The sequence below is a fragment of the Morus notabilis genome, unplaced genomic scaffold (assembly GCF_000414095.1).
Source record: "Morus notabilis unplaced genomic scaffold, ASM41409v2 Scaffold916, whole genome shotgun sequence".
In the NCBI taxonomy this organism is placed as follows: domain Eukaryota; kingdom Viridiplantae; phylum Streptophyta; class Magnoliopsida; order Rosales; family Moraceae; genus Morus; species Morus notabilis.
The window spans coordinates 69,285-96,020 of NW_010361304.1; the positions used below are offsets into that span (position 1 = coordinate 69,285).

Consider the following 26,736-nt stretch of genomic DNA (forward strand, 5'->3'; position numbering starts at 1 on the left):
AGTATTAATAGTAAGGAATAAAAATCAAGATCCATGCACTTTTAAGAGACAAGTGCATTTGTCAAGATTTCTCTTTTCTTTTTTCAAAATTAAGGACTACCCAATTATGTCCTCAAATTACTACTTAATGAGAAAAAGTAAGCAAAAATCTTGTATTTAAGAGATGATATATATCTGTCCCTTCAACTAAGGAACATGGATTTTTTTTTTTTTCTTTTTTCATTCTAATTCAAGCAAAGTTAACCATAACAAAGAACTGGGATATCAGAGAAAAAAGGCTACAAAACACAAGCAGATTCACATTCAATCAACTAATAGAAAAAACACAAAAATTTCTATAACATGAAAAGATCGCTTGTGCATATTGGTACTATTTACATGCCTGAAACCGAAATGAAAATTTAATAGTCAAAACCATGGCATTGGCAACCTTACGGCTAAACTCCAAATGCCTGTTGAGAAGGTATATTCATCAGCCTCTTTCATTCTCATCTTTCATGTCTCCCAAGCTGTTACGCTGATAAAGATTGTTCATCCGAATCTAGCGTGCAAGTACAAATTTAATAGAACACAGAACATACTTCGCATACATAAACCGTGTCATATAGGACTTGCTCTTGATATCTGCACGTCCAAGCTCTTGGTTAGAAGCTGCCTCGTCTTCGCATACAATAATGTAAAATCAAAAGTCGAAGTGGTTGGTTTCTTATGGTTTAACGTCAGCCATAAAGCAAATGAAGACTTTCATTTCATTTCCTTGTAAATAAGCAAGGTTTCAATGAAAGACCGTCACATGATCACACAAAAATTCTGGCTCAGCTGTGAAGCGAATCGGTAATTATTCTTTTCTGATGAGCCTTCCTCAATTTACACTGTTCTAAACTTGGATAAATCCCATATTCCGTGGAAGTCAGAATTCATATTACAACTTTTTACATTGCTATAATGCTCCGCCACAGTCCCCTTCACAGCTTTAGTATTCGAAACCAATTACAACATTTCTTTTACAGCCGCTATCACAATTAACAGAGACCAATTATTACGACATTTGAAGTGGGACTGCGGCTGCCTAATACTCTGTTTCATTAATATGTGCTTACATTTTAAGAAATAATCTTTTCATAATTTGATTTTCTATGAACAATCGAAACGAATTTCCTCTGCTTCATTCAATGGTTTATGCATGTCAGCGTGAACGCAAGCAGGCGTTAAAGTGAAGGTTTAAAGCTTAAAGTCATTTCATTTTCTGTACAAAAGGTCAGTAAATCTATCCTTGTTCTGTACTCTAAAAATCAAAGAAATAATGTAAAAGAACCCAAAAAAAAAAAGACGAAAATGCAGACCTGATTACTCACGCTTGTTACCGTTGTCCAGCGCTGAGGGTTTTGTATTGCAGCCGAACCATCACTTATGAAAGTTAATGTAGCTGATTCTTCTTGAACGTTAGTCGTTACTAGGGGCGGTACTTCTCTCATGACCCACAATAGGAAGGCTGAGGGGATTGAAAAACCTGGAGCCATAAACAATGAAAAACTAATCAAGCAAGGTTATTTTCTGTCGGTAAATTAGGAATGATTGGCTGTCCTATTGCTGTATATGACCAAATAGAGAGTAATTATGTAGGAGGATTGTTAGCTGATTCAGAATAATTTTCCTAAAGTCATGGGATTAGTGTTTAGGCAGTTTTCTTCTTTTTTGGTTTGTTTCTTTATTTGTTTTATTTCCCTTCATTTGTTATCTTTTGGCTCATCTATATAAGGAGGCCGGTATATATGAAGTTATTGAATGAGAAACAAGAAGTTTCTTTTCTCTTCTCTAAAAGCTTACATGGTATCAGAGCCACGACTCTTACCAAAAACAACCCTAGAAATTCTTCTTCAATTCTGCCCTAGATGGACTAATGGCAAGCGATGACCGGTTCAAGTGGTACTTCAGCAGAGGATGCACAATCACGCAGTACAGCGCCGGCAACCAGCGGCGGAGGAGCGACCAGCAGTGGCGAAAGTGTCTTTGGTTCGAATATGTCCTTCCAATTAACAAACCATAGATGAATGGCCAAAATTATTTGGCATGGGCTCAATCAGTAAAATTGGAGATTGATGGCAGAGGGAAGCTCGGCCATTTGACTGGAGGCGACATGGAGGTCTGCAAATTCCTTAGTCACAGCTTGGCTAATTAATTCAATGGAACCAACCATTGGAAAGCCGCACATGTTCTTACCGACAGCCAAGGGTGCGTGGGATGCAGTTTGTGAGATGTACTCAGACATTGAAAATTCCTCCCAAATTTTTGAACTGAAAACAAAATGATGGAAAGCCAAGCAAGGAGACCGGAATGTTACCATGTTTGACAACGAGCTTGTGACCTTGTGGCAGGAGTTAGATCTTTGTTATGAAGATGATTGGGAGTGTCCGAATGATAGTGTTCGACACAAAAAAAGAGGAGAACGATCGTGTTTGTCTTTCTTGCAGGTTTGAACCAAGAATTGGACGAGGTTAGAGGCCGGATATTGGGAAGAAAAACTCTGCCCTCTATCCGAGAGGTTTTCTCTGAAATTAGGAGAGAAGAGATGAGGCGAAAAGTGATGATTAGGAAAGCCGAACCAGAGGAAGAAGGGTCAACGCTCTTGTCCAGAGGAACCGAAGCTGAGGGAGATAGGAGGTATAGCAAAACAAGGCCTTGGTGCGATCAATGTAAACGACCATAGAACACTCGGGAGACGTGTTGGAAAATCCATGAAAAGCCGAACAAGTGGAAGAAAAAACCACCTTGAGATGATCGTGTCTCCCATGCCAATACGACTGAATTAGGGCCCGAAATCTCCTCTGGAACGCAACCATTCACAAAGGAACAGATAGAGCAAATCTGTAAAATTCTTCAGTCTCAAAATTTCTCTAACTCAAATCCTTCTTATTCTCTGGTTCAGAAAGGTAACCTTCTAGTTGCGTCCTATTTTAGTGTCAATTCAAATGATTCTTGGATAATTGTTTCTGGGGCAATAGATCACATGACCGGTTCCTCTAAACTGTTTTCATCCTATAGTTCATGTGCAAGAAATCAAAGAGTGAAAATAGTATATGGTTCTTTCTCAGCAGTAGTCGGAAAAGGATCAATTATTATTTCTCCCTGTTTTACACTCCATAATGTTCTCCATGTTCCTAAGTTTTCTTGTAATTTGTTGTCAATCAGTAAACTAACAGTCGATCAAAACTGTCAAGCTAATTTTTCTTCATCTGGATGTCAATTTTAGGATTTGACCACAAGGAAGATGATTGGCAATGCTAGGCAAGTTGGAGGTCTCTATTTCTTCGAAGATGGTTATGACTTGAGCAGGCAATCCCAGAAGACTTGTCTCAATTCTATTTCAATTCTTAGTGAAAATGAAATTATATTTTGGCATATGGCATTTTAAATTAGGTCATCCAAGTTTCTATTATATGAGAGATATGTTTCCAAAGCTTTTTATGAATAAAAATCCATCTTCATTTCAGTGTGAAATTTGTGAAATTGCCAAACATCGTCGAGCATCCTTTCCAGCACAACCTTATAAGGCCACAGAACCCTTTACTATGATTCATAGTGATGTGTGGGGGCCTTCAAGAATTAAAACAAAAACTGGAAAAAAAATGGTTCATAACTTTTATTGATGACCATACTCGGATTACATGGGTATTTTTATTTAATGAAAAATCGGATACTAAAAATGTGTTTAAAGATTTTTATAAAATGATTCAAACACAATTTCAAACTCATATTCAAGTTTTCAGAAGTGATAATCGCAAAGAATTTGTTGAAAAGGGTATTGTCCACCAAAGTTCATGCAATAATACTCCTCAACAAAATAGGATAGCAAAGAGGAAAAATAAACATCTTTTAGAAGTTGCAAGATCTTTAATGTTTTCAACAAAAGTTCCTAAATACTTATGGGGTGAAGCTATTCTTACAGCTACATATTTGATCAATAGGATGTCTTCAAAAGTTTTAAAATTTCAAACCCTTTGAATTGCTTTAAAACATGTTTTCCTTCCTCTCGACTCTCACATGATCTCCCACTTAAAGTGTTTGGGTGTACTGCGTTTGTCCATATTCATGATATTAATCGAGGAAAACTTGATCCTAAAGCAAAAAAAATATGTCTTTGCCGGTTATCCTTCAACCCAGAAGGGATACAAATGTTTTGATCTAATATCCCAAAATTTTTTTGTCTCTGTGGATGTAACCTTCTTTGAAGATAAACCATTTTTCAGTTTGACTCATCTTCAAGGGGGGGGGGGGGGGGGGGAGCAGGTACAGATTCGACTTTTGGTTGGTTGTTAGATGATTTTTTACCCAATGTTCATAAGGAAATTGATGAAACTGAAAAATGGTGTGGACGCATTTCATGATTCTATTTCAAAAAATTGTGATGTCTCAAATAATGGAAATAGGGATTCTTCTTTTGTGCCCTTGGAAAATCAAATTCATGAAAGGATTGAAATGTGTGCGACGCATGGTCATCGTTATAAAGGGATGGTCTATTCAAGGAAGTATCCAGAACAACAGAAAAGAACCAACAACTTGGAGCATGGTCAAGAAACTAACTCGAGGACAAATCCTGAGGTTGAGGATCAGTCAAGTAAGTTTCAGTCCGAAGCAAGTCCCATCAAGTCTGTCTTCTGAACCAGCTTCTATATCAGAATCAGATGAAACTTTAAATTTGCCCATTGCTCTTAGGAAGGGAACTAGAACTTGTACTAATCACCCATTGTATAATTTTCTATCCTATCAGAGTCTGTCTCCATCATTTCGAGCTTTTACTTCAAAATTGTCTTGTGTTGTTATTCCTAAGAATATACAGGAGGCTCTAAATGTTCCTGAATGGAAGGAGACGGTTATTGAGGAGATGGGAGCTCTTGAGAAGAATAGGACATGGGAGAAAGTGGACCTTCCAGCAGGAAAAACACCAGTTGGGTGTAAATGGGTGTTCACCGTGAAGTACAATTCTGATGGGTCACTAGAGAGATACAAGGCTCGATTGGTTGATAAGGTGTTAAAACAAACTTATGGCATTTATTATTTAGAAACTTTTTCACCAGTTGCTAAGTTGAATACTATAAGAGTGCTACTTTATATTGCAGTTAACCTGGATTGGTCTCTACATCAATTGAACGTCAAGAATGCCTTCCTAAATGAAGATTTAGAAGAGGAAGTGTACATGGAAGCTCCCCCAGGATTTATTGAAAGCTTTGGGAAAAAATGTTGCAGGTTGAGGAAGTTTTTATATGGACTTAAACAATCCCCAAGGGTCTGGTTCGATAGATTTGCAAGATTTGTAAACACTCAAGGTTTCTTACAGGGGCAGACTGATCATACCTTGTTTATGAAGACTTATGCAGAAGGAATAATTGCAGTTTTGATTGTTTATGCATACGATATTATCCTCACTGGTGATGATCTTGAGGAAATGGATAAACTGAAGAAGAGCCTCTCTACCGAGTTTGAGATCAAAGATCTAGGACCGCTTAGATACTTCCTTGGAATGGAAATTGCTACGTCTAAAAAAGGTATAGTAGTTTCCCAATGGAAGTATATCCTAGATCTGTTGAAAGAACCGAGAATGAGTGGTTGTAAACCATCAGACACTCCTATGGAATTTAACTCAAAGCTTGGGGAGGTTAAGGAAGGAGTTCCTGTAGACACAGGTCGATATCAACGCCTGGTGGGAAAGTTAATCTATTTATCCCACACTCGACCAGACATTTCTTTCGCTGGCAAGTATGGTGAGTCAGTTTACGCATTCTCCCTACGAAGAACATTTGGAAGCAATTTACAGAATTTTAAGATATTTAAAGGGAACTCCAAGGAAAGGATTATATTTTTTGGAAAAGTGATCAACGGAGGATTGAAGTCTACACTGATGTAGAGTGGGCAAGGTCTGCGATTGACAGAAGATCTACCTCTGGATATTGTACCTTCCTATGGGGAAATTTGGTAACCTAGAGAAGCAAAAAACCGAGTGTGGTGGTTAGGAGTAGTGCAGAAGCAGAATATAGGGCAATGGCTCAAGGGATTTGTGAGATTCTTTGGTTAAAGAGAATACTAGAAGAACTTAGTAGACCAGTGGAGTTTCCGATGAAGCTGTTTTGTGACAATAAAGCAGCTATTAACATTGCTAATAATCCAGTTCAACATGATTGGACAAAGCATATGGAGATTGATAGACACTTTATAAAGGAGAAGCTTGAAAATGGAGTCATCTATATACCTTTCCTGCCTACAACTCAGCAAATTGCCGATGTCTTCACCAAAGGGTTACTTGGGCAGAATTTTGATTTGTAAGCAAGTTGGGCATGATCAATATCTATGCACCAACTTGAGGGGGGGTGTCGGTAAATTAGGAATGATTGGCTGTCCTATTGCTGTATGTGGCCGAATATAGAGTAATTATGTAAGAGGATTGTTAGCTTATTCAGAATAATTTCTCTAAAGTCATGGGATTAGTGTTTAGGCAGTTTCCTTCTTTTTTGGTTTGTTTCCTTATTTGTTTTATTTCCCTTTATTTGTTATCTTCTGGCTCATCTATATAAGGAGGCGGGTGTGTATGAAGTTATTGAATGAGAAATAAGAAGTTTCTCTTCTCTTCTCTAAAAGCCTACATTTTCATTATCACTTCTACTAAGTGTAGACATGTAAATGAGTTGTAAATAGATTAGGAGAATTAGTTAGAAATCCCTTGATATAAGGGATTCGGATTAGATAGTTTCCTGATTTAGGAATGATTTAGTTTCCTATTCTTTATCCTGTAATTTGCTATATAATACCTTGTAATTTGTCTATTCATAATAATAGAAAATCAGAGTTCTTTTCTGTGACATGGTATCAGAGCCCTAGGGCCTTTTCTTTTATGGGATTTCTTTCTCTTCTCGAGCAGCCTTCATTGCTGCGTGTCTGGGTTCTTTTTATGTGTATTCCAGCCTTCATCGTTGCCATTACTTCTTATTTCCCCGTCAATAATCCCTGTTCGGGCAGCCTTAATTGCTGTGATTTAGCCTTCATCGTTGCCATTCCTTATTATTCTTCCTTCGATAATCCCTGTTCGGACAGCATTAATTGCTGTGTTTTTTTCTTCATCATGTCAACCTCAGAAACCACCATCTCTAGCAACCCATCCGAAGAAACCAATTCTGTTCAGAAAACCGAAGACTTGTAGAATATCCGAGCCTCCAACAGGCTTAATGGGAAGAACTACCTCAAATGGACCCAAATTGTTCGCACATACCTAAAGGGCAAGGGGAGACTTAATCACCTGCTTGCAAAGGGGCCAGAGACGAAGGATCCAGCCTTTGAAGCATGGGATGAGGAAGACTCCATGATTATGTCTGGCTATGGGACTCCATGGATCCAACGATCAGTGACACATGTATGTTCTTGACTAATGCAAAGCAAATTTGGGATTACATTCACTGCACATATTTGGAGGCTCGTGATGATGCTCAAGTGTATGAGATTCAGATCAAAACTGGAGCCACTAAACAAGGAGACAAATCTGTCACGGAATATGCAAACCTGTTGCAAAATCTGTGGCAAGAACTGGACTACTCCCGAGTGATAGAGATGAAGTGTCCTGAGGATGCTGCCATTTTGAAGAACTTCATTGAAAGAGATCGGATATACGATTTCTTGGCTGGATTAAATCCAAAATTTGATTAGGTTAGGGTTCAAATCATTGGCAAGGGGAACACACTATCTCTAGAAGAGACAATCTCACTGATCCGAGCGGAAGAAAGCCGAAGGAGTATTATGCTTGAACAACCAACCATGGACCGGTCAGCCTTAGTAGCAAAAACAGATCACCAAGAGAAAGGAAAGGGTGATCCGCCTAAACACCCAGGTAGAGAAAATCAGTGGAAGGAGAACAAGGACAATCTCTGGTGCACCTATTGTAAGAAATCAAGGCACACAAAGGAGACGTGTTGGAAGCTGAATGGTAAGCCACCAAGCCGTGAGTGGGGAAACCGTGAGGGCAACCGTGGGGGTCAGCAGAGGCCTCAAGCACACATAGCCGAGCAACCCAAAACTGAGGAAAATTCAACAACCGGGGGATTCAACAAGGAAGAAATTGAGAAATTGAGGAGCTTGTTGGGATCACTTGATAAGCCTTCAGGGACCTATTCTTTAGCTCTTTCAAGTAAACATTCCATTCCATTTTGCATTAATGCCTCAGAAACATTCTATGTTAACTCTTGGATAATAGACTCAGGTGCCACAGACCATATGACTCCCACATCTCAACACTTCCAAACCTACACCCCATGCCCGAGTAACAGAAAAATTATAGTGGCCAATGGTTCTTTAGCCATTGTTGCAGGGACCGGAGATATCCATATCACACCTACCCTTATCCTTAAAAATGTCCTCCATGTACCAAAACTGTCGGCCAGCCTTGTGTCCATTCAAAAACTTACCAATGATCTTAAATGCTATGCTACTTTTTTCCCTTCTTATTGTGTTTTTCAGCCTTGTGTCCATTCAAAAACTTACCAATGATCTTAAATGCTATGCTACTTTTTTCCCTTCTTATTGTGTTTTTCAGCATCAGGGCTCGGGGAGGAGGATTGGACTTGCTAAGGAAAGGAGCGGCCTTTATCATCTTGAATCATCTCAGAAAATTAGGAGCAATTTGTCTGTCTTTTCTCAGTTCCTCAAATAAGGATGCCATTTGGCTGTATCACCTACGCCTAGGTCATCCATCTTTTAGGGTTTTGAAAGTCATGTTTTCTCATTTATTCCAAAGATTAGATATTTCTGAGTTTCATTGTGATGTTTGTGAACTGACAAAACATACTCGTGTATCTTTTCCTATTAGCAATAAAAGAAGTTCTCATCCTTTTCATTTGATTCATAGTGATATATGGGGTCCTTCTACTATACCTAATATTTCCGGGGCTCGTTGGTTTGTATCTTTGATTGATGATTGTACTCGGGTTACATGGCTTTTCCTTCTAAAACAAAAATCTGATGTGAGCATTGTTATACCTAATTTTCACTCAATGGTTCAAAACGAGTTTGGGGTTAAAATAAAAAGCTTTAGGACAAACAATGCTAGAGACTACTTCAATCACATTTTGTCACCCTACTTTTAATCACAAGGCATTATTGATGATTCAACCTGTGTTAACACACCCCAACAAAATGGGGCAGCTGAGAGAAAAAATGGACATTTACTAAACACCACCCGAGCCTTACTCTTTCAAGGGAATGTTCCTAAGTCCTATTAGGGAGAGGCAGTTCTTACAGCCACATACATGATTAATAGACTTCCCTCACGTGTGTTAGACAACAAGAGTCCCATAGAAATCCTCAATACTTTCTATCCTCACTTCAGAACCTCAAATGGTCTCACACCACGGGTCTTTGGATGCACTGCCTTTGTCCATGTCCACAGCTAACATAGAGGCAAGCTAGATCCCTGAGCCACCAAATGTCTCTTCCTTGGTTACTCATCCACTCAAAAGGGGTACAAGTGTTACAACCCTTCATCTAGAAAATTCCACATCTTTGCCGATGTCACTTTCACAAAAAATAAACCTTTTTTCTCCAAGTCCTCTCTTCAGGGGGAGATTCCAATAATGGAAGATAGTCCTTGTGAGTCATTTGAACCCCTAAACACTCTTGATCTTCCTCTTACTCAAGTTCCAGCTCGTGTTGGTGAACCAGAGTCCTCTGAGGCAACCACTTCTGAGTCACCCCATTCTGCCACTCCTGAACCCGTGTCACCTCCTGTCCCAGCCAGTGTCACTCACAATTTTCCAAGGTTCTCCCAAGTGTATTCAAGGAGAAAGGTTGCTCCAAAACTGCCACAAGTCCAAGAATCCAACTCAGGCTCTGGGAATGAGATCACGATAAGATCTAATCCACCCTCACACACAACCGGTTGAAGAAACATCCACTGATCCAACAAATGACCTCGACCTTCCTATTGCTGTCAGAAAAGGTCCCCGAGAGTGTACTAAACATCCAATCTATCCACTATCTCACTATGTCTCTCTTAAACGCCTGTCATCAGCCCACAAAAAGTTCATTGTGAGTTTAAACACCATTGTTATCCCTAATACTGTTTCTGAGGCATTGTCAAAAAGGGAATGGAAGGAGGCTATGAAAGAGGAGATGAGTGCATTAGAAAAGAATAGAACATGGGAGATTGTTGATAAACCAAGAGGGAAAAATGTTGTTGATTGCAAGTGGATTTTCACACTGAAATACAAGGCTGATGGATCCCTGGAGAGATATCAAGCAAGATTGGTGGCCAAGGGATACACTCAAACTTATGGAGTGGATTATCAGGAGACTTTCGCTCCAGTCGCAAAAATGAATACTGTGAGAATTTTGCTATCATTGGCAGCTCATTTTAATTGGCAGCTACTACAGTATGATGTCAAGAATGCATTTCTTCATGGTGACTTAGATGAAGAAATCTACATGAATATTCCACCGGGATTTGAGGGGGACACAAGTAACAAAGTGTGCAAGCTGAGAAAGGCCCTTTATAGGTTAAAGCAATCTCCTAGAGCATGGTTTGGGAGATTTACAAGAGTGATGAAGGAGTCTGGTTATAAACAAAGTCAAGGTGACCACACTCTCTTCATTAAGCATTCGGTTGTTGAGGGAGTGACTGCTCTTCTAGTCTATGTGGACGACATCATAGTGACTGGAAATGGTGAAAGAGAGAAGCATGAACTGAAGCAAAGATTAGTAAGAGAGTTCGAGATAAAGGAGCTGGGAAAACTGAAGTACTTCCTCGGTATTGAGGTGGCATATTCAACACAAGGGATCTTCATATCTCAGCAAAAGTACGTGACTGATCTATTAGCAGAAACATGGAGGATTGGGTGTAAGCCAGTCTCTACTCCAATGGATCCGAACCATAAGTTGGGAGAAGCTAAAGAAGAACCAGTTGCCGATAAAAGAATGTACCAGAGGTTGGTTGGTAGACTCATATACCTTGCTCACACTCAGCCATACATAGCATACTCTGTGAGCGTGATCAGTCAATTCATGCATGACTCAAGAGAACCTCATCTTCAAGCTGCTTACAGGGTACTACATTACTTGAAAGGCAATCCAGGGAAAGGAATTTTGTTCAAAAGGAACAATACCCTTACTCTAGAAGCATACACTGACGCTGACTATACAGGTTCGCTGGTGAATAGAAGATCAACTATAGGGTACTGTACTTTTCTTGGAGGCAATCTGGTAACATGGCGAAGCAAGAAGCAGAACGTGGTGGCAAGGTCATCTGCAGAATCAGAATTCAGGGCCATTGCTCAACGATTGTGTGAACTACTTTGGTTAAAGATTATTCTAGATGATCTGCGAATCAAATGGGAAGGTCCTATGAAGCTATATTGTGACAACAAGTCAGCCATCAATATTGCTCATAATCCTATACGACATGATAGGACAAAGAATATTGAAATTAATCGACATTTTATCAAAGAAAAATTGGAGGAAGGATTAGTGTGTGTGTCCTATGTTCCATCAAGACGACAATTAGCTGATGTTCTAAAAAAGGGGCTGAACAGTTCGAGTTTCCATGATCTTGTATTCAAGCTGGGAATGGAAGATATATATTCCTCAGCTTGAGGGTGAGAGTTTACGTGTAAATGAGTTGTGAATAGATTAGGAGAATTAGTTAGAAATCCCTTGATTTAAGGGATTCGGATTAGGTAGTTTCCTGATTTAGGAATGATTTAGTTTCCTATTCTTTCTCCTGTAATTTGCTATATAATACCTTGTAATTTGTCTATTCATAATAACAGAAAATCATAGTTCTTTTCTGTGACACTAAGAATATTTACTAAAGAGGAAAATAGCCATTTCTTTCTGATACAAGCAACCTGCAAGAACAACTATTTGTGAACAAATGCCAGTTTTTATAGAAATTCGTTTCCAAGTGTAGGTCAGAACTTTGATTGAAAGGCAGCAAGTTGTCAAAGCAAAGTAATAAAATCATCCTATAACGCAAACATCTAATGGTTTGTTTTTGTTTCTTTCTGAAGACACGTAATGTTAAGTAGTGTAGATAAAGGAAATAAATCACCCTTGGTCTTGAACGGAGTTGAAATGTCTACGTCCGAATAGTGTACTTTGTGTTACTTATTAGTGTGTATAAATCCATATAAGACTTCAAGCCACTTGAAGAAAACGTAAAAGCAGAATAAATACACTTAGCTGGACTTGATTGTTTTTGAGCTCTCCTAATGGCCAATAGCTTTAAAAAAATAAATAGTAATAAATGGAACTTCTTGCCAAGCACAAATACAAACTTCTAGAGTGCAATGGGAGTGGATATAGCCACTTGAGGCAAGCTCAAGTACTTTGATGAGTGTGTGCCTGTTTCCACCAAGGTTTAAAAATCATTGTGATTTCACTTCTTATTTCTACGTGAGAACCAAAGGCCTCACACCGAATAAAAAGAAAATGAGAATGGATATAAATTAATTAAACCAAATATTGAGAGTTGAAGCAAATGTCACAAATAAGCTCCCGTACACTTCATAGACTTACAAGTCAAGTCAAGATGTGTTAGGGTCCTGGTAACACTTCTGATGAATCTCAATTGTATACGTAATGAAAACAGAATTGGAATGAATGAAATGACCCGATATGGTCTACTTTCTGATTAACTGAAATACATGAAAGGAAAATACAGATAGTGAAGAGAATTCGAGGACCCTCTAGCCTCCAAAGACTAACTCTGTTACAGCAAAATTCACGACCCCTTCTACACCAAGCTTAGGCTATTTATTCTCCCTGCTCCCACTAACCAGCCACTACTACTAACCGAAACATATCCGACTAACCTCCCCTATTCCCGAGACGCAAATCCTAACTGAATTGCCTTCCCAAGGCTAATTCTCACTCAAATTACCGCCCTGCCCTTGCATGTCATTCTTCCTCCTTCTCGCATACACAAACTTAATGGGAGGAGACCTAACATTACTCCCCTCCTCGAGTACAACCTTGTCCTCAAGGTTGAAACCTGGAAATTGTTCCCTAATCACAGCCACAGGCTCCCAAGTGGCATCCCAAGACGGTAGGCCTTCCCAAAGAACCAGAATTTCCTGAACATGGCGCCCCCCAACCAGGATAGTACGTGAGTCTAGAACAGCGGCCGGCGTGACGACTAACTCCAACTCGGCTGACAATTGCTAAGGAAGTGGTTGACCTTGGTAATGCTGTCCGCTGGGATACGTGAAACACGGGATGAATCTTGGCAGAGGCGGGCAAGCCTAGGCAATAGACAACCGGACCAAGTTTCTCCAAAACTGCGAATGGTCCATAGAAGCGTGGACTGAGCTTCTCGTTAACCTTCCGAGCGAGGGACTTCATGAAATAAGGGCGGAGTCTCAACAAAACCAAATCGCCAGGAGCGAACTGTACCTCCCTGCGATGCCGATCTGCAAATAGTTTCATGTGTTGCTGTGCCAAACGGAGGTGTTCCTTAAGGACATCCAACATTTGATTGCGCTCCTGTAGCTGTGTGGCAACCTCATGGACGGCCGTAGAATCATCTTGGAAACGATGGAGAGTGGGGGGGTCACGCCCATAAACAACTCGAAAAGGAGAACACTTAATGGACGCATTATATGAAGTATTGAACCAATATTCTGCCCACGGCAGAAATAGAAGCCAAGACCTCGGCTTGTCACACAAAAAACAGCGGAGATAGGTTTCCAAACCGCGGTTGGTCACCTTGGACTGGCCGTCCGTTTGCGGATGGTATGCAGTGCTCGACTGAAGTTTAGTGCCCTGCAACTTGAATAGTTCACGCCAGAATAAACTTATGAAGATCGAATCGCGATCGCTAACAATCGAGCGGGGAAAACCATGCAAGCGGACTACTTCGCGACCAAATAACAAAGCCACCTGCTTTGCCGTGTAAGGGTGAGCCAGGGGACAAAAGTGCGCGTATTTGGAGAGGCGGTCCACCACTACCAAGATCGTGTCCATGCCCTTCGATTTCGGGAGTCCGCCAATAAAATCCATAGCTATATCTTCTCAGATTTGCTGTGGTATCGGAAGGGGCTGTAATAGACCTGCCGGCGCAACTGGATACATAATCTCTGATAACTTGCTTCATGCCTTTCCAAAAGAAATTTGCTGAGATTCGTTTATAGGTGCGTAAAAACCCAGAGTGCCCCCCTAAAATCGAACTGTGGAAATCATGTAACACCTGGGGTGTCCAAGAAAGAGGCAGCACTAACCTATCCCGAAACCACAGTAAACCATTGCGGAGAACATAACCTTCACTGGCTGGACGTCCCTGGTTCATGTTGCGGATGATGTCTTGACAACCAGGGTCTGGGAGTTGATCCTGTCGGAGGTCCGACATGTTAAACTCGTGAAGGATGGAAAGGGCCGCAAACTCCACTGGAGAGGCTTCCTCCCTACGCGAAAGGGCATCTGTGACCCTGTTCGCTGCACCTGGCTTGTACTGGACCTCAAAATCGTATCCAAGGAGCTTTGTTATTAATCGCAGCTGTTCAGGCGGTAAAATCCATTGATCCAAGAGGAATTTAAGACTCCTCTGATCGGCACGAATGAGAAAATGCCGCCCCAAGAGATAATGCCTCCATTTTTGAACGGCCAACACAATGGCGAGAAGTTCCCGCTCATAAACCAACTTCAAACAGGAGGTCGTTGAAAGCATCTTGCTAAAGTAAGCGATCGGCCTGCCCTCTTGCATCAAAACCGCGCCTACCCCGCTGCTAGAAGCGTCGGTTTCGAGGACGAACAATTTAGTAAAGTCCGGCATAGCCAGGACTGGAAGTTCTGTCATCGCACGTTTGAGTTGAAGGAAAGCTTCCTCTGCTGCGGGATTCCAACTGAAAACACCTTTCCTGAGCAAATCAGTGAAGGGGCGAGCAAGGGAACCGTATCCCTGAACAAAACGTCTATAATAGCCCGTGAGGCCGAGAAAACCCCGTAGCTCGCGGACATTCCGTGGAGTAGGCCATGACAACATCACGTTGACCTTAGACTGATCGGCGGACACACCCCCAGCAGAGAGTACGTGCCCTAGGTAGTGTATCTGTTCTTGTCCAAAAACACATTTGCTGAAATTAGCAAATAAAGCCTCCCTCCGCAACACCTCCAACACCTGCCTCACGTGAAATGATCCTCCCACGACCTGCTATACACCAAAATATCGTCAAAAAAGACAAACGAATTTCCGTAAGAAAGGGCGAAATACTGAGTTCATAAGAGATTGGAACGTGGCCGGTGCATTAGTAAGGTCGAAGGGCATGACGAGGAACTCGTAATGCCCCTCATGCGTCCGAAATGCCGTCTTCTCCACATCGCTCTCGCGGACCCTGATTTGGTGGTAGCCCGACTTTAAATCCAGCTTGGAAAACACCCTTGCCCCATGTAACTCGTCAAGCAGCTCATCAATGATAGGAATTGGAAATTTGACGTGGATTGTTAACTGGTTCAGCGCTCGGTATCGACACAGAAACGCCAACTACCGTCTTTCTTGCGGACCAATAGTACCGGGCTAGCATAAGGACTACTGCTAGGTCAAATGATACCTGAGGCCATCATGTCCGTGACCAGCCTCTCAATTTCAGCCTTCTGAACCTGCGGGTATCTATAGGGCCAGATGTTGGGTGGAGACACGCCATATCACGGAGGACGATGCAGTTCTCCCTTGTTCGTCGTGGCGGTAACCCCTTCGGCATGCTGAATACGGCTTGGAACTCCCGGATAAACTGCTCGCACCCTGCCGGAAGTGGCTGTACATCTCCCTCAACGGCTCCGTCCTGGGTTGCGCAGATTTCCAGGAGCACCCCAACCCCAGAATGGTTCCATATTCGTGGCAGGGAACGCAGGCTAACCGGCGAGTAACACAAAGAAGGGTCCCCCGTCCAACAAATCCACTCCGACCCCTGCTGGAATTGCATGGTAAATTTATCCCAATCTGCACGGACTTCCCCTAAAGTTCTCAGCCACGAAATGCCCAACACCAAATCGGCACTGCCCAGTTCAAATGGGAAAAAATCTTCGATTACCAAGTGTCCCTGTACGAGAACGTGGAATCTTCGATTACCAAGTGTCCCTGTACGAGAACGTGGACCCCTCGGCGTACACCACTCTGCTGGAAGCTCATCCCATTTCCTACCTCAATCTTGTGTCGGACAGACAAGTCCGTGGGAATGGCCAAGCTGTTCACAAGTTCAGCAGATATGAAACTGTGGGAAGCCCCACTGTCCACCAAGAGTATCACCTCCCGTTCTCCCAGAGTCCCTTTTAGTTTCATGGTTTTTGCCATTGTCATACCTTTGAGGGAGTTAAGAGAGAGCCCTAAAGCCTCTTCCGTCGAATCTCTGATGACTTGGGTCTGCTCCTCCGCGACCTCACGGCCTTCTTCTTCACTACCCTCGTCCTCGCCCACTGCCAGGAGAACTTGCACTTGCCGATTCCTGCATCTGTGGCCTGGGCTGAATATCTCGTCACATTTGAAGCATAAACCGCGAGCTCACCTCTGTTGGACCCCGTCGTACGATAGTCGCCGGTAATTGGATCCGCCACCCATCGCCGAACCCGTAGCAGGTGGGGAATCACGATTCCGATTGGGGAGCCCTAGGTCTCAAGGAGTTTGGGATCGAAGGAAGCTCTCGGTTCTATCTGCGGTGGTATTAGGCGGTGGATTCGGGTTCGGGTTGCTGAAACCCACTATGCCGCCCCACTCTACACGGGTATTTCGACCCGCCCGAGCTTTGCGGATCCGATCCACCGCATCCAAACGGTCCTCAGCTTGTTGGGCCAAGTCCACGGCCTCGTTCAAGTTCATGGGCCTGTGCATCTTGACCTCAGCCCGTATGTCTTCCCTCAGCCCGTTAAGGAAAGTGCCTCTGAAAACACTCTCAGGTATACCTCTCATCGTGGCCGCCAAGGACTCAAACTCTTCTCTGAAATCTGCCACCGTCCCACCTTGCCAGAGAGCCATCATTCTCTCCGTTGGGTCACCCTCCCTAGAGCGGCCGAAACGATGGAGGATCGCATCCCTGAGGTCTCCCCAGCCCACGAATGGCTCTTGAGCGTCCAGCCATTGATACCAACCCAGAACCCTTCCCTCCATGCAAATAGACGCCGCCATCACCCTTTCTCCTTCGTCGATGTCGTTGATGGCGAAGTATCGTTCGGCTCGAAAGATCCATCCATGTGGATCATCTCCATGAAATAACGGAAGTTCAAGTTTCTTACCTCGGTGCTCGGCCCGCACGCGAGGTCTTTCTAGAGATCGATAGCGGTGGTGGCCTTCCCTTCCCCGCGCTTGATTTCTCCTTGGAAGACTTGGATCTGCACGTGCCGGACGGCCAGGTTCGCGCCTGGGTGGAGTTTGGTCATCCTGGATACCACCTGGGGGCGAGTAGTCCTCCCTGAGCCTTCTTGGAGGTGAGCGTTGGGGACGAGCTTGTATGATCATGAGCTCCTCAAGTCGGTGGATCGCGCCTTGAATTCCGTCCACCTTGGCTCCCATTGCGGCGACCACTCCCTGTACCTCGCCAAGCCTCACTCCCATCGTCGCCACGTCTTCCTGCAACTTTGGCACCGGATCCACCAATGTTTCGAAGGACTGCAACGTATCCTGGAAGCTGTTCAGCCTCCTCTCCACTTGTCCCAATCGATCTTGCTGGTTCGCCATGGATCGTAAGGCTCTGATACCAAATTGTTAGGGTCCTGGTAACACTTCTGATGAATCTCAATTGTATACGTAATGAAAACAGAATTGGAATGAATGAAATGACCCGATATGGTCTACTTTTTGATTAACTCAAATACATGAAAGGAAAATACAGATAGTGGGAGAATTCGGGGACCCTCTAGCCTCCAAAGACTAACTCTGTTACAGCAAAATTCACGACCCCTTCTACACCAAGCTTAGGCTATTTATTCTCCCTGCTCCCACTAACCAGCCACTACTACTAACCGAAACATATCTGACTAACCTCCCCTATTCCCGAGACGCAAATCCTAACTGAATTGCCTTCCCAAGGCTAATTCTCACTCAAATTACCGCCCTGCCCTTGCTTGTCATTCTTCCTCCTTCTCGCATACACAAACTTAATGGGAGGAGACCTAACAAGATGCAACAACAACATAATAATATAGATTTCAAATTTAGAGGTACACATAATCACATGATTCCTTAAAAACGAAAATAAAATAAAAAAGAAAACATAGCCATATGAGTTACTTGTGTTTAAGTGAAATACTCAATAAAAAATTAAAGCACATTATTAGGTGAATTTTGAAGGGGTCGTCAAATGATGAATTTTGAAGGGGTCGTCAGTTCACTTACCTACAAAGTAATATAAAATTAGTAGAAGAGAAGTACGGACATTATCATTCACTTGCTCTTGATGCCGGTGATAAAGCATCTGCACCAAGAATAATCAAGAGTGAACTTTGAGAGATCTATTTGGGAAAGTTGATATTTGAGTGATATACAAACGACATTAATACCCAACAGAAAAGTACTTACTGGAATGTCAGTTAACAGAGACACAAAAGCTCTTGAAGTGAAACATATAACACAAACAACAGCTAAACCTGCAACCTGTGAACAACATGGCTCGTGCACTAAACAATCAGATATGTTGACAAAGTTTCGAATCAAATTATTTCTGGCATCAGTAGGCTAAGAGGGAAAATAACATCATATTTAAGAATGGAAGAACAAATTATTACCTTCCACAGCTCCGAAGAAGCTCTCTCAGTTCTGACTTTGCTCATTTTCAAGCATAGTACGATTCCTGAACACCAAAGATACAAGAAAAGAGAAAATATCCATAATAGACCAGAAGAACGTTAAGATATTTCATTGAAAAATGAAAATGCAAAGACACGGAAACAATGATCAACTTTCCAATGAACTGAATATGCTGCAAACCTAATCCCAGCCTTTACCATATTACTTAAGAAATAATAGTGGATAAATGCAATAAAAATTATTAACAGGCTCTGTTGATAAGTCGTAACAAACAAAAACATGAGGAAAAAAAATCCAAATGTATTCATTCGAAAGTATTTATTTAGGTCAGTGACTCGGCACTTCTCCTTGAGAGTTCACTAGTAACAGGAACGGAAACAAATGCAGAATTATTCAGAACTGAAAGCAAATTAAAACCAAGTCAAATGATAGTTTCTCACCATAACATGCTAGTGCTCCTGCTAATAGAAGTGTTGCTGCTGCAAAAATATCTACATACACCTGTGCAAATGATTGAAGTCTTCTATAAATAAGAGTTCCACCATTCATATTTGAAAATGAAAATAAAATATCATGACCTTTGTATCATCAGAATTTTGTAACAATTCATAAAAAAATCAATGTGCCATACCCGGGCCACCATCTCAGAATCAATGGGATTTTTCCCCATCCCAATCCAGATTACCACAGCACACGCCAGCATTATAACAAACACTAGAAGAGTTACCTGATAAATAATTGTTGAGTTAATGCATTTGAGAAATGAAGCAGCAGATAAACTCCTTATATATATATATATATATATATATTGCTAGAGACTAATCATTACAGTTAGGAGACAGTAATATAACAGTTACGCCTAAAAAACACAGGAAGAAACCAAGGATTATTTCCATACCAAAATAACAATTCTTTGGCGGCTCCGAATATGGCTGAGCCGGAAAGGTAAACATCTCCTATGATTTTCTGTATTTAGTGAACTCCGTTCGTTAAATGTCTTCTGCAACAAAGATTCCTGAATGTTGCTTTCTTCCTCCTCATCATCCTCGTCGTCTGCCTGATGGCAGAGATCAACCCTATAGGAAATTTATCTTTTATAGAAACCACAGAGCGAGAAGCCATGTAACACCAAATATAGCTTATAAGAAACTAATTGCAAAATCATCAACTTGAGAAAGATAAATCAGACTTCGGTTTTTCTTTCTTTATTATTGATAACGTTTGCCAACTTTGCCAAAACAATTGCAATATTCGATATATGTTTTATAGTAACTTGCCAAAAACCCATTAAACGAGACATTTGCTGCCAACCAGATACAAACTTCAGTTGACATTCAAAAATTTAAAGGGAACAATCTAATATGTTCCTAAATGATTTCCTATACTCTTTAGACAAAGAAAACAAGAGCTCCTACATGTGTTGTGAAACAAATTTCAACACATTGCTCATCCACACATAGATCCGTAATAAATCTCCTCAAGGCACGAATAACAGTGCTTAAGTTTACACCAGCATCATAAGACCAATGCGCTTTAATTCATACAACCTCACAAAATACAGAATTGCATAGAAAATAACAAGACAGTTCCTGCATAATTATTGACTAATATAGGATTTTTTGTGAGTTGCAGAATCAACAAAACATCAATTACAAAACATAGCATAAATGAGTTTGAACAAGGATCAAACCGACTAGGGAATAGGCCAATCACTCTTTAAAGGAAAGAATAAAACCAAAGGGGCAAAAGACAAAAAAAAGTAAGTTAGAAGCTTTCCATTTCAATCTTTTGTTTAGGTCCTTGTACATGCGATATCAAACAATCTCTTCACTTCATATGTAGAAACAAATAAGGCCTTTTAAACAACCCATATGAAATCTTTATACACTTAAACAGAATATAAATTTCCATCAATGACATAAAGAAGGGTAATCTCACAAACACAAAGCAGCTTTCTTAAAGTCATGATTGTTATATGTGTTAGTACTTGTTTGTCATATTCTTCTTTCCAAGAATATTTAAGGGAAAAGGAACGTATGACAATTTGTAAAGCACAAGGCATTTAATGTTGCATTCATGATAAAAAATGATAACAAAAAGATCCTAGACAATGATACTTTTCTAACGTTGAAATATATCATACATAAATTTTGTAACCTTTGAAGTAACCAAAAAAAGAAAACATACCAGAATGATAAAAGAAGGAGAAACGCTGCAAAAAACATGATATTGGGGAAAGCTGCAAAGCAAAATTTTAACTATTCAAATACTTCCAAGAAGCAATTAAGAAAGTATAAATATATTGCCAACATGACGGGGAACATACCCATGAAAGCAAAGCCACAAGAATGAGACCAACATTGCCACCCCTCCCAAGCAGCAATAAGAGTTAGTAGAAAATATAAAAAGCAACCTGTGTTGCAGAAACCAAGACGTTAATTCATTTCGGTCAATAACATGACATTACTTCCAAAAATTACAAGATGACAAAATAACTAAAATAAAAGTTAAGTTATATTGCTAAAATTAGATTCTCTTACCCGTGTTAGAAGAGCCAACCATCAGATGAAACACCTGCAAAATACAATTTACATGTTTAACTTTAAATACAAATTCTTTAATAAGATTTGCTAGGAAGATAATTCTACTCAATAAATAGACATTATATAACAAACGGATGCATTTCTTCAAGCATTCATGCCAATGTTGTAGATGTAAAAATTTTAGTTATACTAATAAACAATCACCAAATCAGCAAGCTCTGCTGAACAAAAAAGCAGAACGTACGGGCATGCAGTTTGCACTCCTGCGTTTTACAATTTCCTCCCTACATATGCATGTCTTCCATGTGAAACATTTAGGCATGAAAGCGTCCACTCTTTCTTCTCAACTTAAGTTTTGAACTGAGAATCTGAGAACCGCTTCCTAGTGTAAAAGTTACTCGTCTAACTTTTAATAATCACTCGTAAGTTTTCACTGTCTTTAAAAATACTGTTATGATTTAACATGGTACCAAACAGCCAACATTTCCAAAGAATAAGCCACCTCAGATAAGCCAAGAATAACTATTAAACTACTCAATAGGACTAGATATAGATCACTTCCCAAGTCCATAAGTTCAACAAATAAACAAAGCAGCAATATAATTCTCACAACATACCACATAATATATATGTGCAGAGACGGAATTTGGACATGAATATGGTTTAAAACTATTCAAGAAAAACAACACTTACTTTCTGCCGTGTCCACCCAAGTTGCGAATTCCTCGAGTGAATCCTGATTAACTGCAATGCACAAAACAACAGAGTAATGATCCTTTCAATATACAGCAAACAACACGTGCAATAAACTTCATTTCCTCAAAATGCATAACTTTGTGTCTCATTCTCAATAAAGTGTTACAATGCTTAAAACTACAAAATTCGGGAATAAAAGCATTAAACGGGTGCAAAAATTAAGATAATGATGGAAAGTTCTAGTAAATTACAGTTTTTCCATGACCAATTACAACCCAATTGCATTTAGTAATCTACATTAACCAACTCTCTCAGCTCTGGGAACAAGAAAACAAGCACATTGCTTATCCAATAAGGATTTCCTCATTAAGTCATTTTACATATAAAACTTATAAACAACCCCAATAAACACAAAATGCTCGTCTCAATTCGCACATTCATTCAAGCCCAACATGGAAAAACGAACAAATTTCATTCTCCAAAAACCTTCATTGGCCATCTTTTAGCCATAATTAAATTCTTATCCAAAACCAAACCCAGAAATTGAAAACCACAAACCTGAGCAAATGCAAGGACGGAAATAACTACATCAACAAGAGCGAGACCAACATTAACGCCCACTAGGACCCTCGGGAAGCAAAACCCATCTCGCAATTCAATCATCTTAATCTCTCTCTCTCTCTCTCTCTCTCTCTCTCTCTCTACTCTCCTTCTCTCTCTTGAAGGACTTACTCTTCAATTCTATCTCTTGTTTCTAATAATGGGAAAACGCTCGTAATTTGGGTCCGAAACAGGGAAGCGTGCGGACAGAAAAGAAGAAGAAGAGCTCGTCGAGGGAATCTTTCATGGCAGAGGAAGGAGATCCGTGATGGGCGATTTTGGTTCCATTAATCTTTCTTCGTCGGAAAATCGCAGACACACAGAGAGAAAAGGAAGAGAAAATTTTGCTGCGATTTTTTTTTTTTTTTTTTTGGCTCAAAATCAAATTGTTAAGTGGTACTTTTGGTAAATACTTTGAAATGACGAGGGCAGGGTGGTAATTTCGAGCAAGTGATTGTGGAAGAAACGTTAGGTGCTTCGTGTGATTCTCGGATGATTCCTATTATCGCTTTTTCACACCCCCCACAGATATGACTTGGGATATATGAACCTTAAAATGTTCTTTTCCAACTAAATTTAAAAAAAATTTAAATTTAAATTATAATTTTATTTAAGTTAATATTTTTTTATAAAATTTAAGTTTAAATTTGAGTTTGGGGTTAAATTCGAGTTTAAATTTTCTTTTCAACTCGAGTTCATAAACTCGAACTCAAGTTAATGAACAATATTTTTTATATTCTTAAAAATATCATAACTTTTTCGTTTTAATTCTAATTGAGATGATTTTTTTCTATACATTCACAACGAAAAGACGAATAAAAACCTATATATATACCATATTAAAATTTTTCATCACCATTGAGTTTTTATTAAAATACTATTTAAATATAAATTTAAGTTTTGACTCACCTTAACACAAACTCAAAAAGATTCTCAATTCAAATCATAACTCAAATGTACACATCCAAACACAAACTCAAGTTACAACTTCAACTCAAGTTATAACTCAAACTCAACTCAAGATCATCATTCAAGTCACTCTAACTCAAAAATGTAAAAGAACAACCCCCAAGCATTTATTTCTCACTAAATTTCTTATTTCTTTCCTGTATGATATGACATCATTTATATGGGTGGATTTTCTCCTGATTATTGATGAGTAGAGACCTTCCACGGTCATTTGTTCAATTTTGATGTCTAAAAAGAGAGTTAGTCGGTCAGAATTCTAAGACCCCTCTAGACATATCACTAGACTTTTGATCTTAAAAATTGGTAACAGAGTGTGTATCATGTGAGCTTTTCGATGATAATTGTTGTATTTGGCTAGGTGGCATAGTTGGAGCGGATTTGATTTCGTTTAAAGGATGGAATCCAAATGGCTTGGATGCGTTTTTCGGTGCTTTTCTCATATGGTTTTCCAGTGCTTTCATCATCTGGTAGTTGTACTCTTTCGGGTTTTGCTTCGAATGGTGGTTGGCTTCTTTTGGAGGTGGTGGAGTCAACTCCAGACAGTGACAGTGGTAATGCACGGGTTTCAAGTTTTGTTGTTTGAAGGCATCTCATCAGCTTCAACGCTTGTTTCTCAAAGCATTCTTCCTACCTCAAATCTTGAATGGTCCTCTTGTTAATTATATTTCATTGACGGCTTTGTGGCGGTCTTAGTTTCGGTTTTAATTGTTTATGTTTTAGTCGAGAAAATTCAAAAAATATCCTCTCAATTTTGTCTAAATACAAATTTTATCTCGGAGTTTTTAAAAATTCAAAAAGTATCTCCTTTATTTTTCCACCCATAGAAAAAGTATCCCTTCTTTTAGTTTTTAAGTTTATTTTTTAAATGGCCAAATTATTTTTAAATATCTCATATATTGTCTAAATTTATGTTGGGCTATACTAACTTCAAACACCCCTCTTAGATTTTCTTTTTCTTTTTTGTTTTTTTTTGAAGTAAATCTCTCACAAAATTTACACATACTTTTCGTCACAAGAACTTCTGACTTAAAATATAACGAAATTAAAAAAAAAAACAACAACAACAATTCCAAACTAACCGTTATCCACCCTTTTAAGTCTAATTTCTATGTTATGTATAGTTGTGCTTTAAAGGGTTCGATAAACATTACTTTCGGAGATGTTTGTGGAAACAATCTACAATAAATTAAGATAAAATAACAGAATTTAAGAAGTAGGATAATGATTAATTTTGCACAACTACTGTTGTTGTAATTGTTCAAATTTTGATGTAGCGGAAGCTATTGATTCAACAATAAAAGAAATGAGATAAATCAATTAACCTATTTATTCAAACAGAATACCAAAAAAACCGTTTAAAAATCAATTGATTCACGCAAAATGCTAGAAGTTGGCATCAAATGTTGGTGATTCACAAATAATATTGAAAATTAGAAAAATATGAAGTGTAAACACTCTAATTTCATTTACTAAAAAAAATATATTTCTTACATACAATATGACTAATATATATATAAGTTAAACTGTTCCAATGATAACATAAAACTACAAATAAAAAGAGTAAAATAAATAATTTTAAAAATTAAAAACGAAAAGAAAACTAGTTTATATTTTACCTAAGAAGTAAACCAAAATGAAACTTGACTTTATTAGATCAAATTATTACGAATTGAAACTTTCTTAATTGTAAAATGGTAATCTAATTAAGGGAAAAGTTCAAAAATGTCCTTTTATAAAAGTGATATTTCTATTATTGACATTCTCAATCATAATTGCCCCTTTATTAAGATAAACCTGAGTTAAATAACTTAAACAAAAGGGGCAATACTTAAGAAATAGGACAATATTGATTTCAAATTAAATTTTAAGTGTTAATTCTAAAAAAATTTCTTTAGTTAATTGAAAATTTCTATTTCTTCCGCAATAATTGACTTCGAGCCAAAAATATTAATTTCTTTCCTGATATGGCTGCATCAAATTTACTAAAAATATTCTCAACTATAGTTATACATTTATTCATTTTAATGATCTATGTGACAAATAAATAAATGTAAATTCTTCAAATATTTGCTTAAAAATTATCCAATAAATAATTTCAACAACTATTAGATTATTTTAAAAATATTTCGAAAAATGATTGCTTGCTTCTCTTTCAATATTTTAGATACTAAAATTAAGATTACATTTTTTTTTCGTAATTTGTGCAATATCATATGAATATTGATCCACAACAAATAATACTAAAACTATACTGAGAATTTTAATGTAAATAATTATATGTATAGATAATAACTTAGCTCTAAAGAAGAGAGGAGAGAAAACCTGAATGAAGATACACAAATGGTCTATTTATTGGATGATTGCATTAGGTATACAATTGAGATTGGAAAATTCCCAATCCCTGCAAACATAGAAAAATCGCATGCTTTCTACTTTGGAGTGGGACTGTGGTGATTCCACTTTGAGATTGTGCGACTGCCCTCGCGTTGGGTCATTTTGGCATACAGATATGTATATATATTTTATTTTAGGTGTGGTTTTAATAATTATTATAATATATATTTATTGAGGGATATCGTTATTTTAACTATAAGATATTAATCTGAAAATTATAAAATATTAAATAGTTGATAAAAAAATTATGTTAATTAATAAAATTAGATTATTATCATGCCACATAATTAAGTTTTAAAAAAATGGGGAATTTATCTTTGAGGGTGCATGAGTCTAAATCTTTACCCCTTACTCTTGATTAATTACATTTTGTTAGTGTAATTATTTGACTAAAAAGGTTATGAATCAAGAGTACATGGTAAAAATTATGACTCATGTATTTTTATGAGGTATTTGTCAAGATTACCTTTAGGGGGCATTTGGTATGCAGGAATCAATAGAAATCATATTCCCAGAAAAGTGATGGAGGGTAATACGATTCCTAGGAATAATATATTACTATGTTTGGTTCTATACGAGAATCTTTTTCAAATTCCTAGGAATATTACATTACTGTGTTTGGTTGTTCGCTTAGAAAAAGATCCATAACAATAATAATAATAATAATAATAAAAATAATAATAACAATAATATTACTATTATTATTAATAAAAATAAAAATAAAAATAAAAATAACAATAATAATAATTTTAATTTTAATTTTAATTTTAATTTTAA

General features: G+C 38.8%; 1 protein-coding gene across 2 annotated transcripts; it reads right to left on the reverse strand.

Moving 5' to 3' along the window:
* Nucleotides 1–312: 312 nt before the first annotated feature.
* LOC21386419 (tobamovirus multiplication protein 1) lies at nt 313–22,959 on the reverse strand. Of its 2 annotated transcripts, none has more exons than XM_024166408.1 (13): nt 22,555–22,959; nt 21,994–22,044; nt 21,298–21,331; nt 21,084–21,170; nt 20,945–20,996; nt 19,656–19,833; nt 19,389–19,484; nt 19,198–19,258; nt 18,736–18,800; nt 18,530–18,604; nt 18,347–18,425; nt 1,356–1,510; nt 313–624 (listed from the first exon to the last, which is right to left on the reverse strand). In XM_024166408.1, exons 1-13 carry the CDS (start codon nt 22,657–22,659, stop codon nt 601–603), a joined length of 1,062 nt encoding a protein of 353 aa, XP_024022176.1. In that variant the 5' UTR covers nt 22,660–22,959; the 3' UTR covers nt 313–600. The 2 variants fall into 2 exon arrangements, with proteins under 2 accessions (XP_024022176.1, XP_024022175.1); XM_024166407.1 differs by having other exon boundaries at nt 1,344–1,510.
* Between the last annotated feature and the right edge of the window lie 3,777 nt (nt 22,960–26,736).

Coding starts and splice junctions, on each gene's coding strand:
- LOC21386419 (XM_024166407.1), bottom strand. CDS start 22,659: ATGATTGAATTGCGAGATGGGTTTTGCTTCCCGAGGGTCCTAGTGGGC. Junction 18,605..18,735: donor CTTCTTCGGAGCTGTGGAAG/GTAATAATTTGT, acceptor TGTTGTTCACAG/GTTGCAGGTTTAGCTGTTGT. Junction 18,426..18,529: donor CTCTGTTAACTGACATTCCA/GTAAGTACTTTT, acceptor TTCTTGGTGCAG/ATGCTTTATCACCGGCATCA.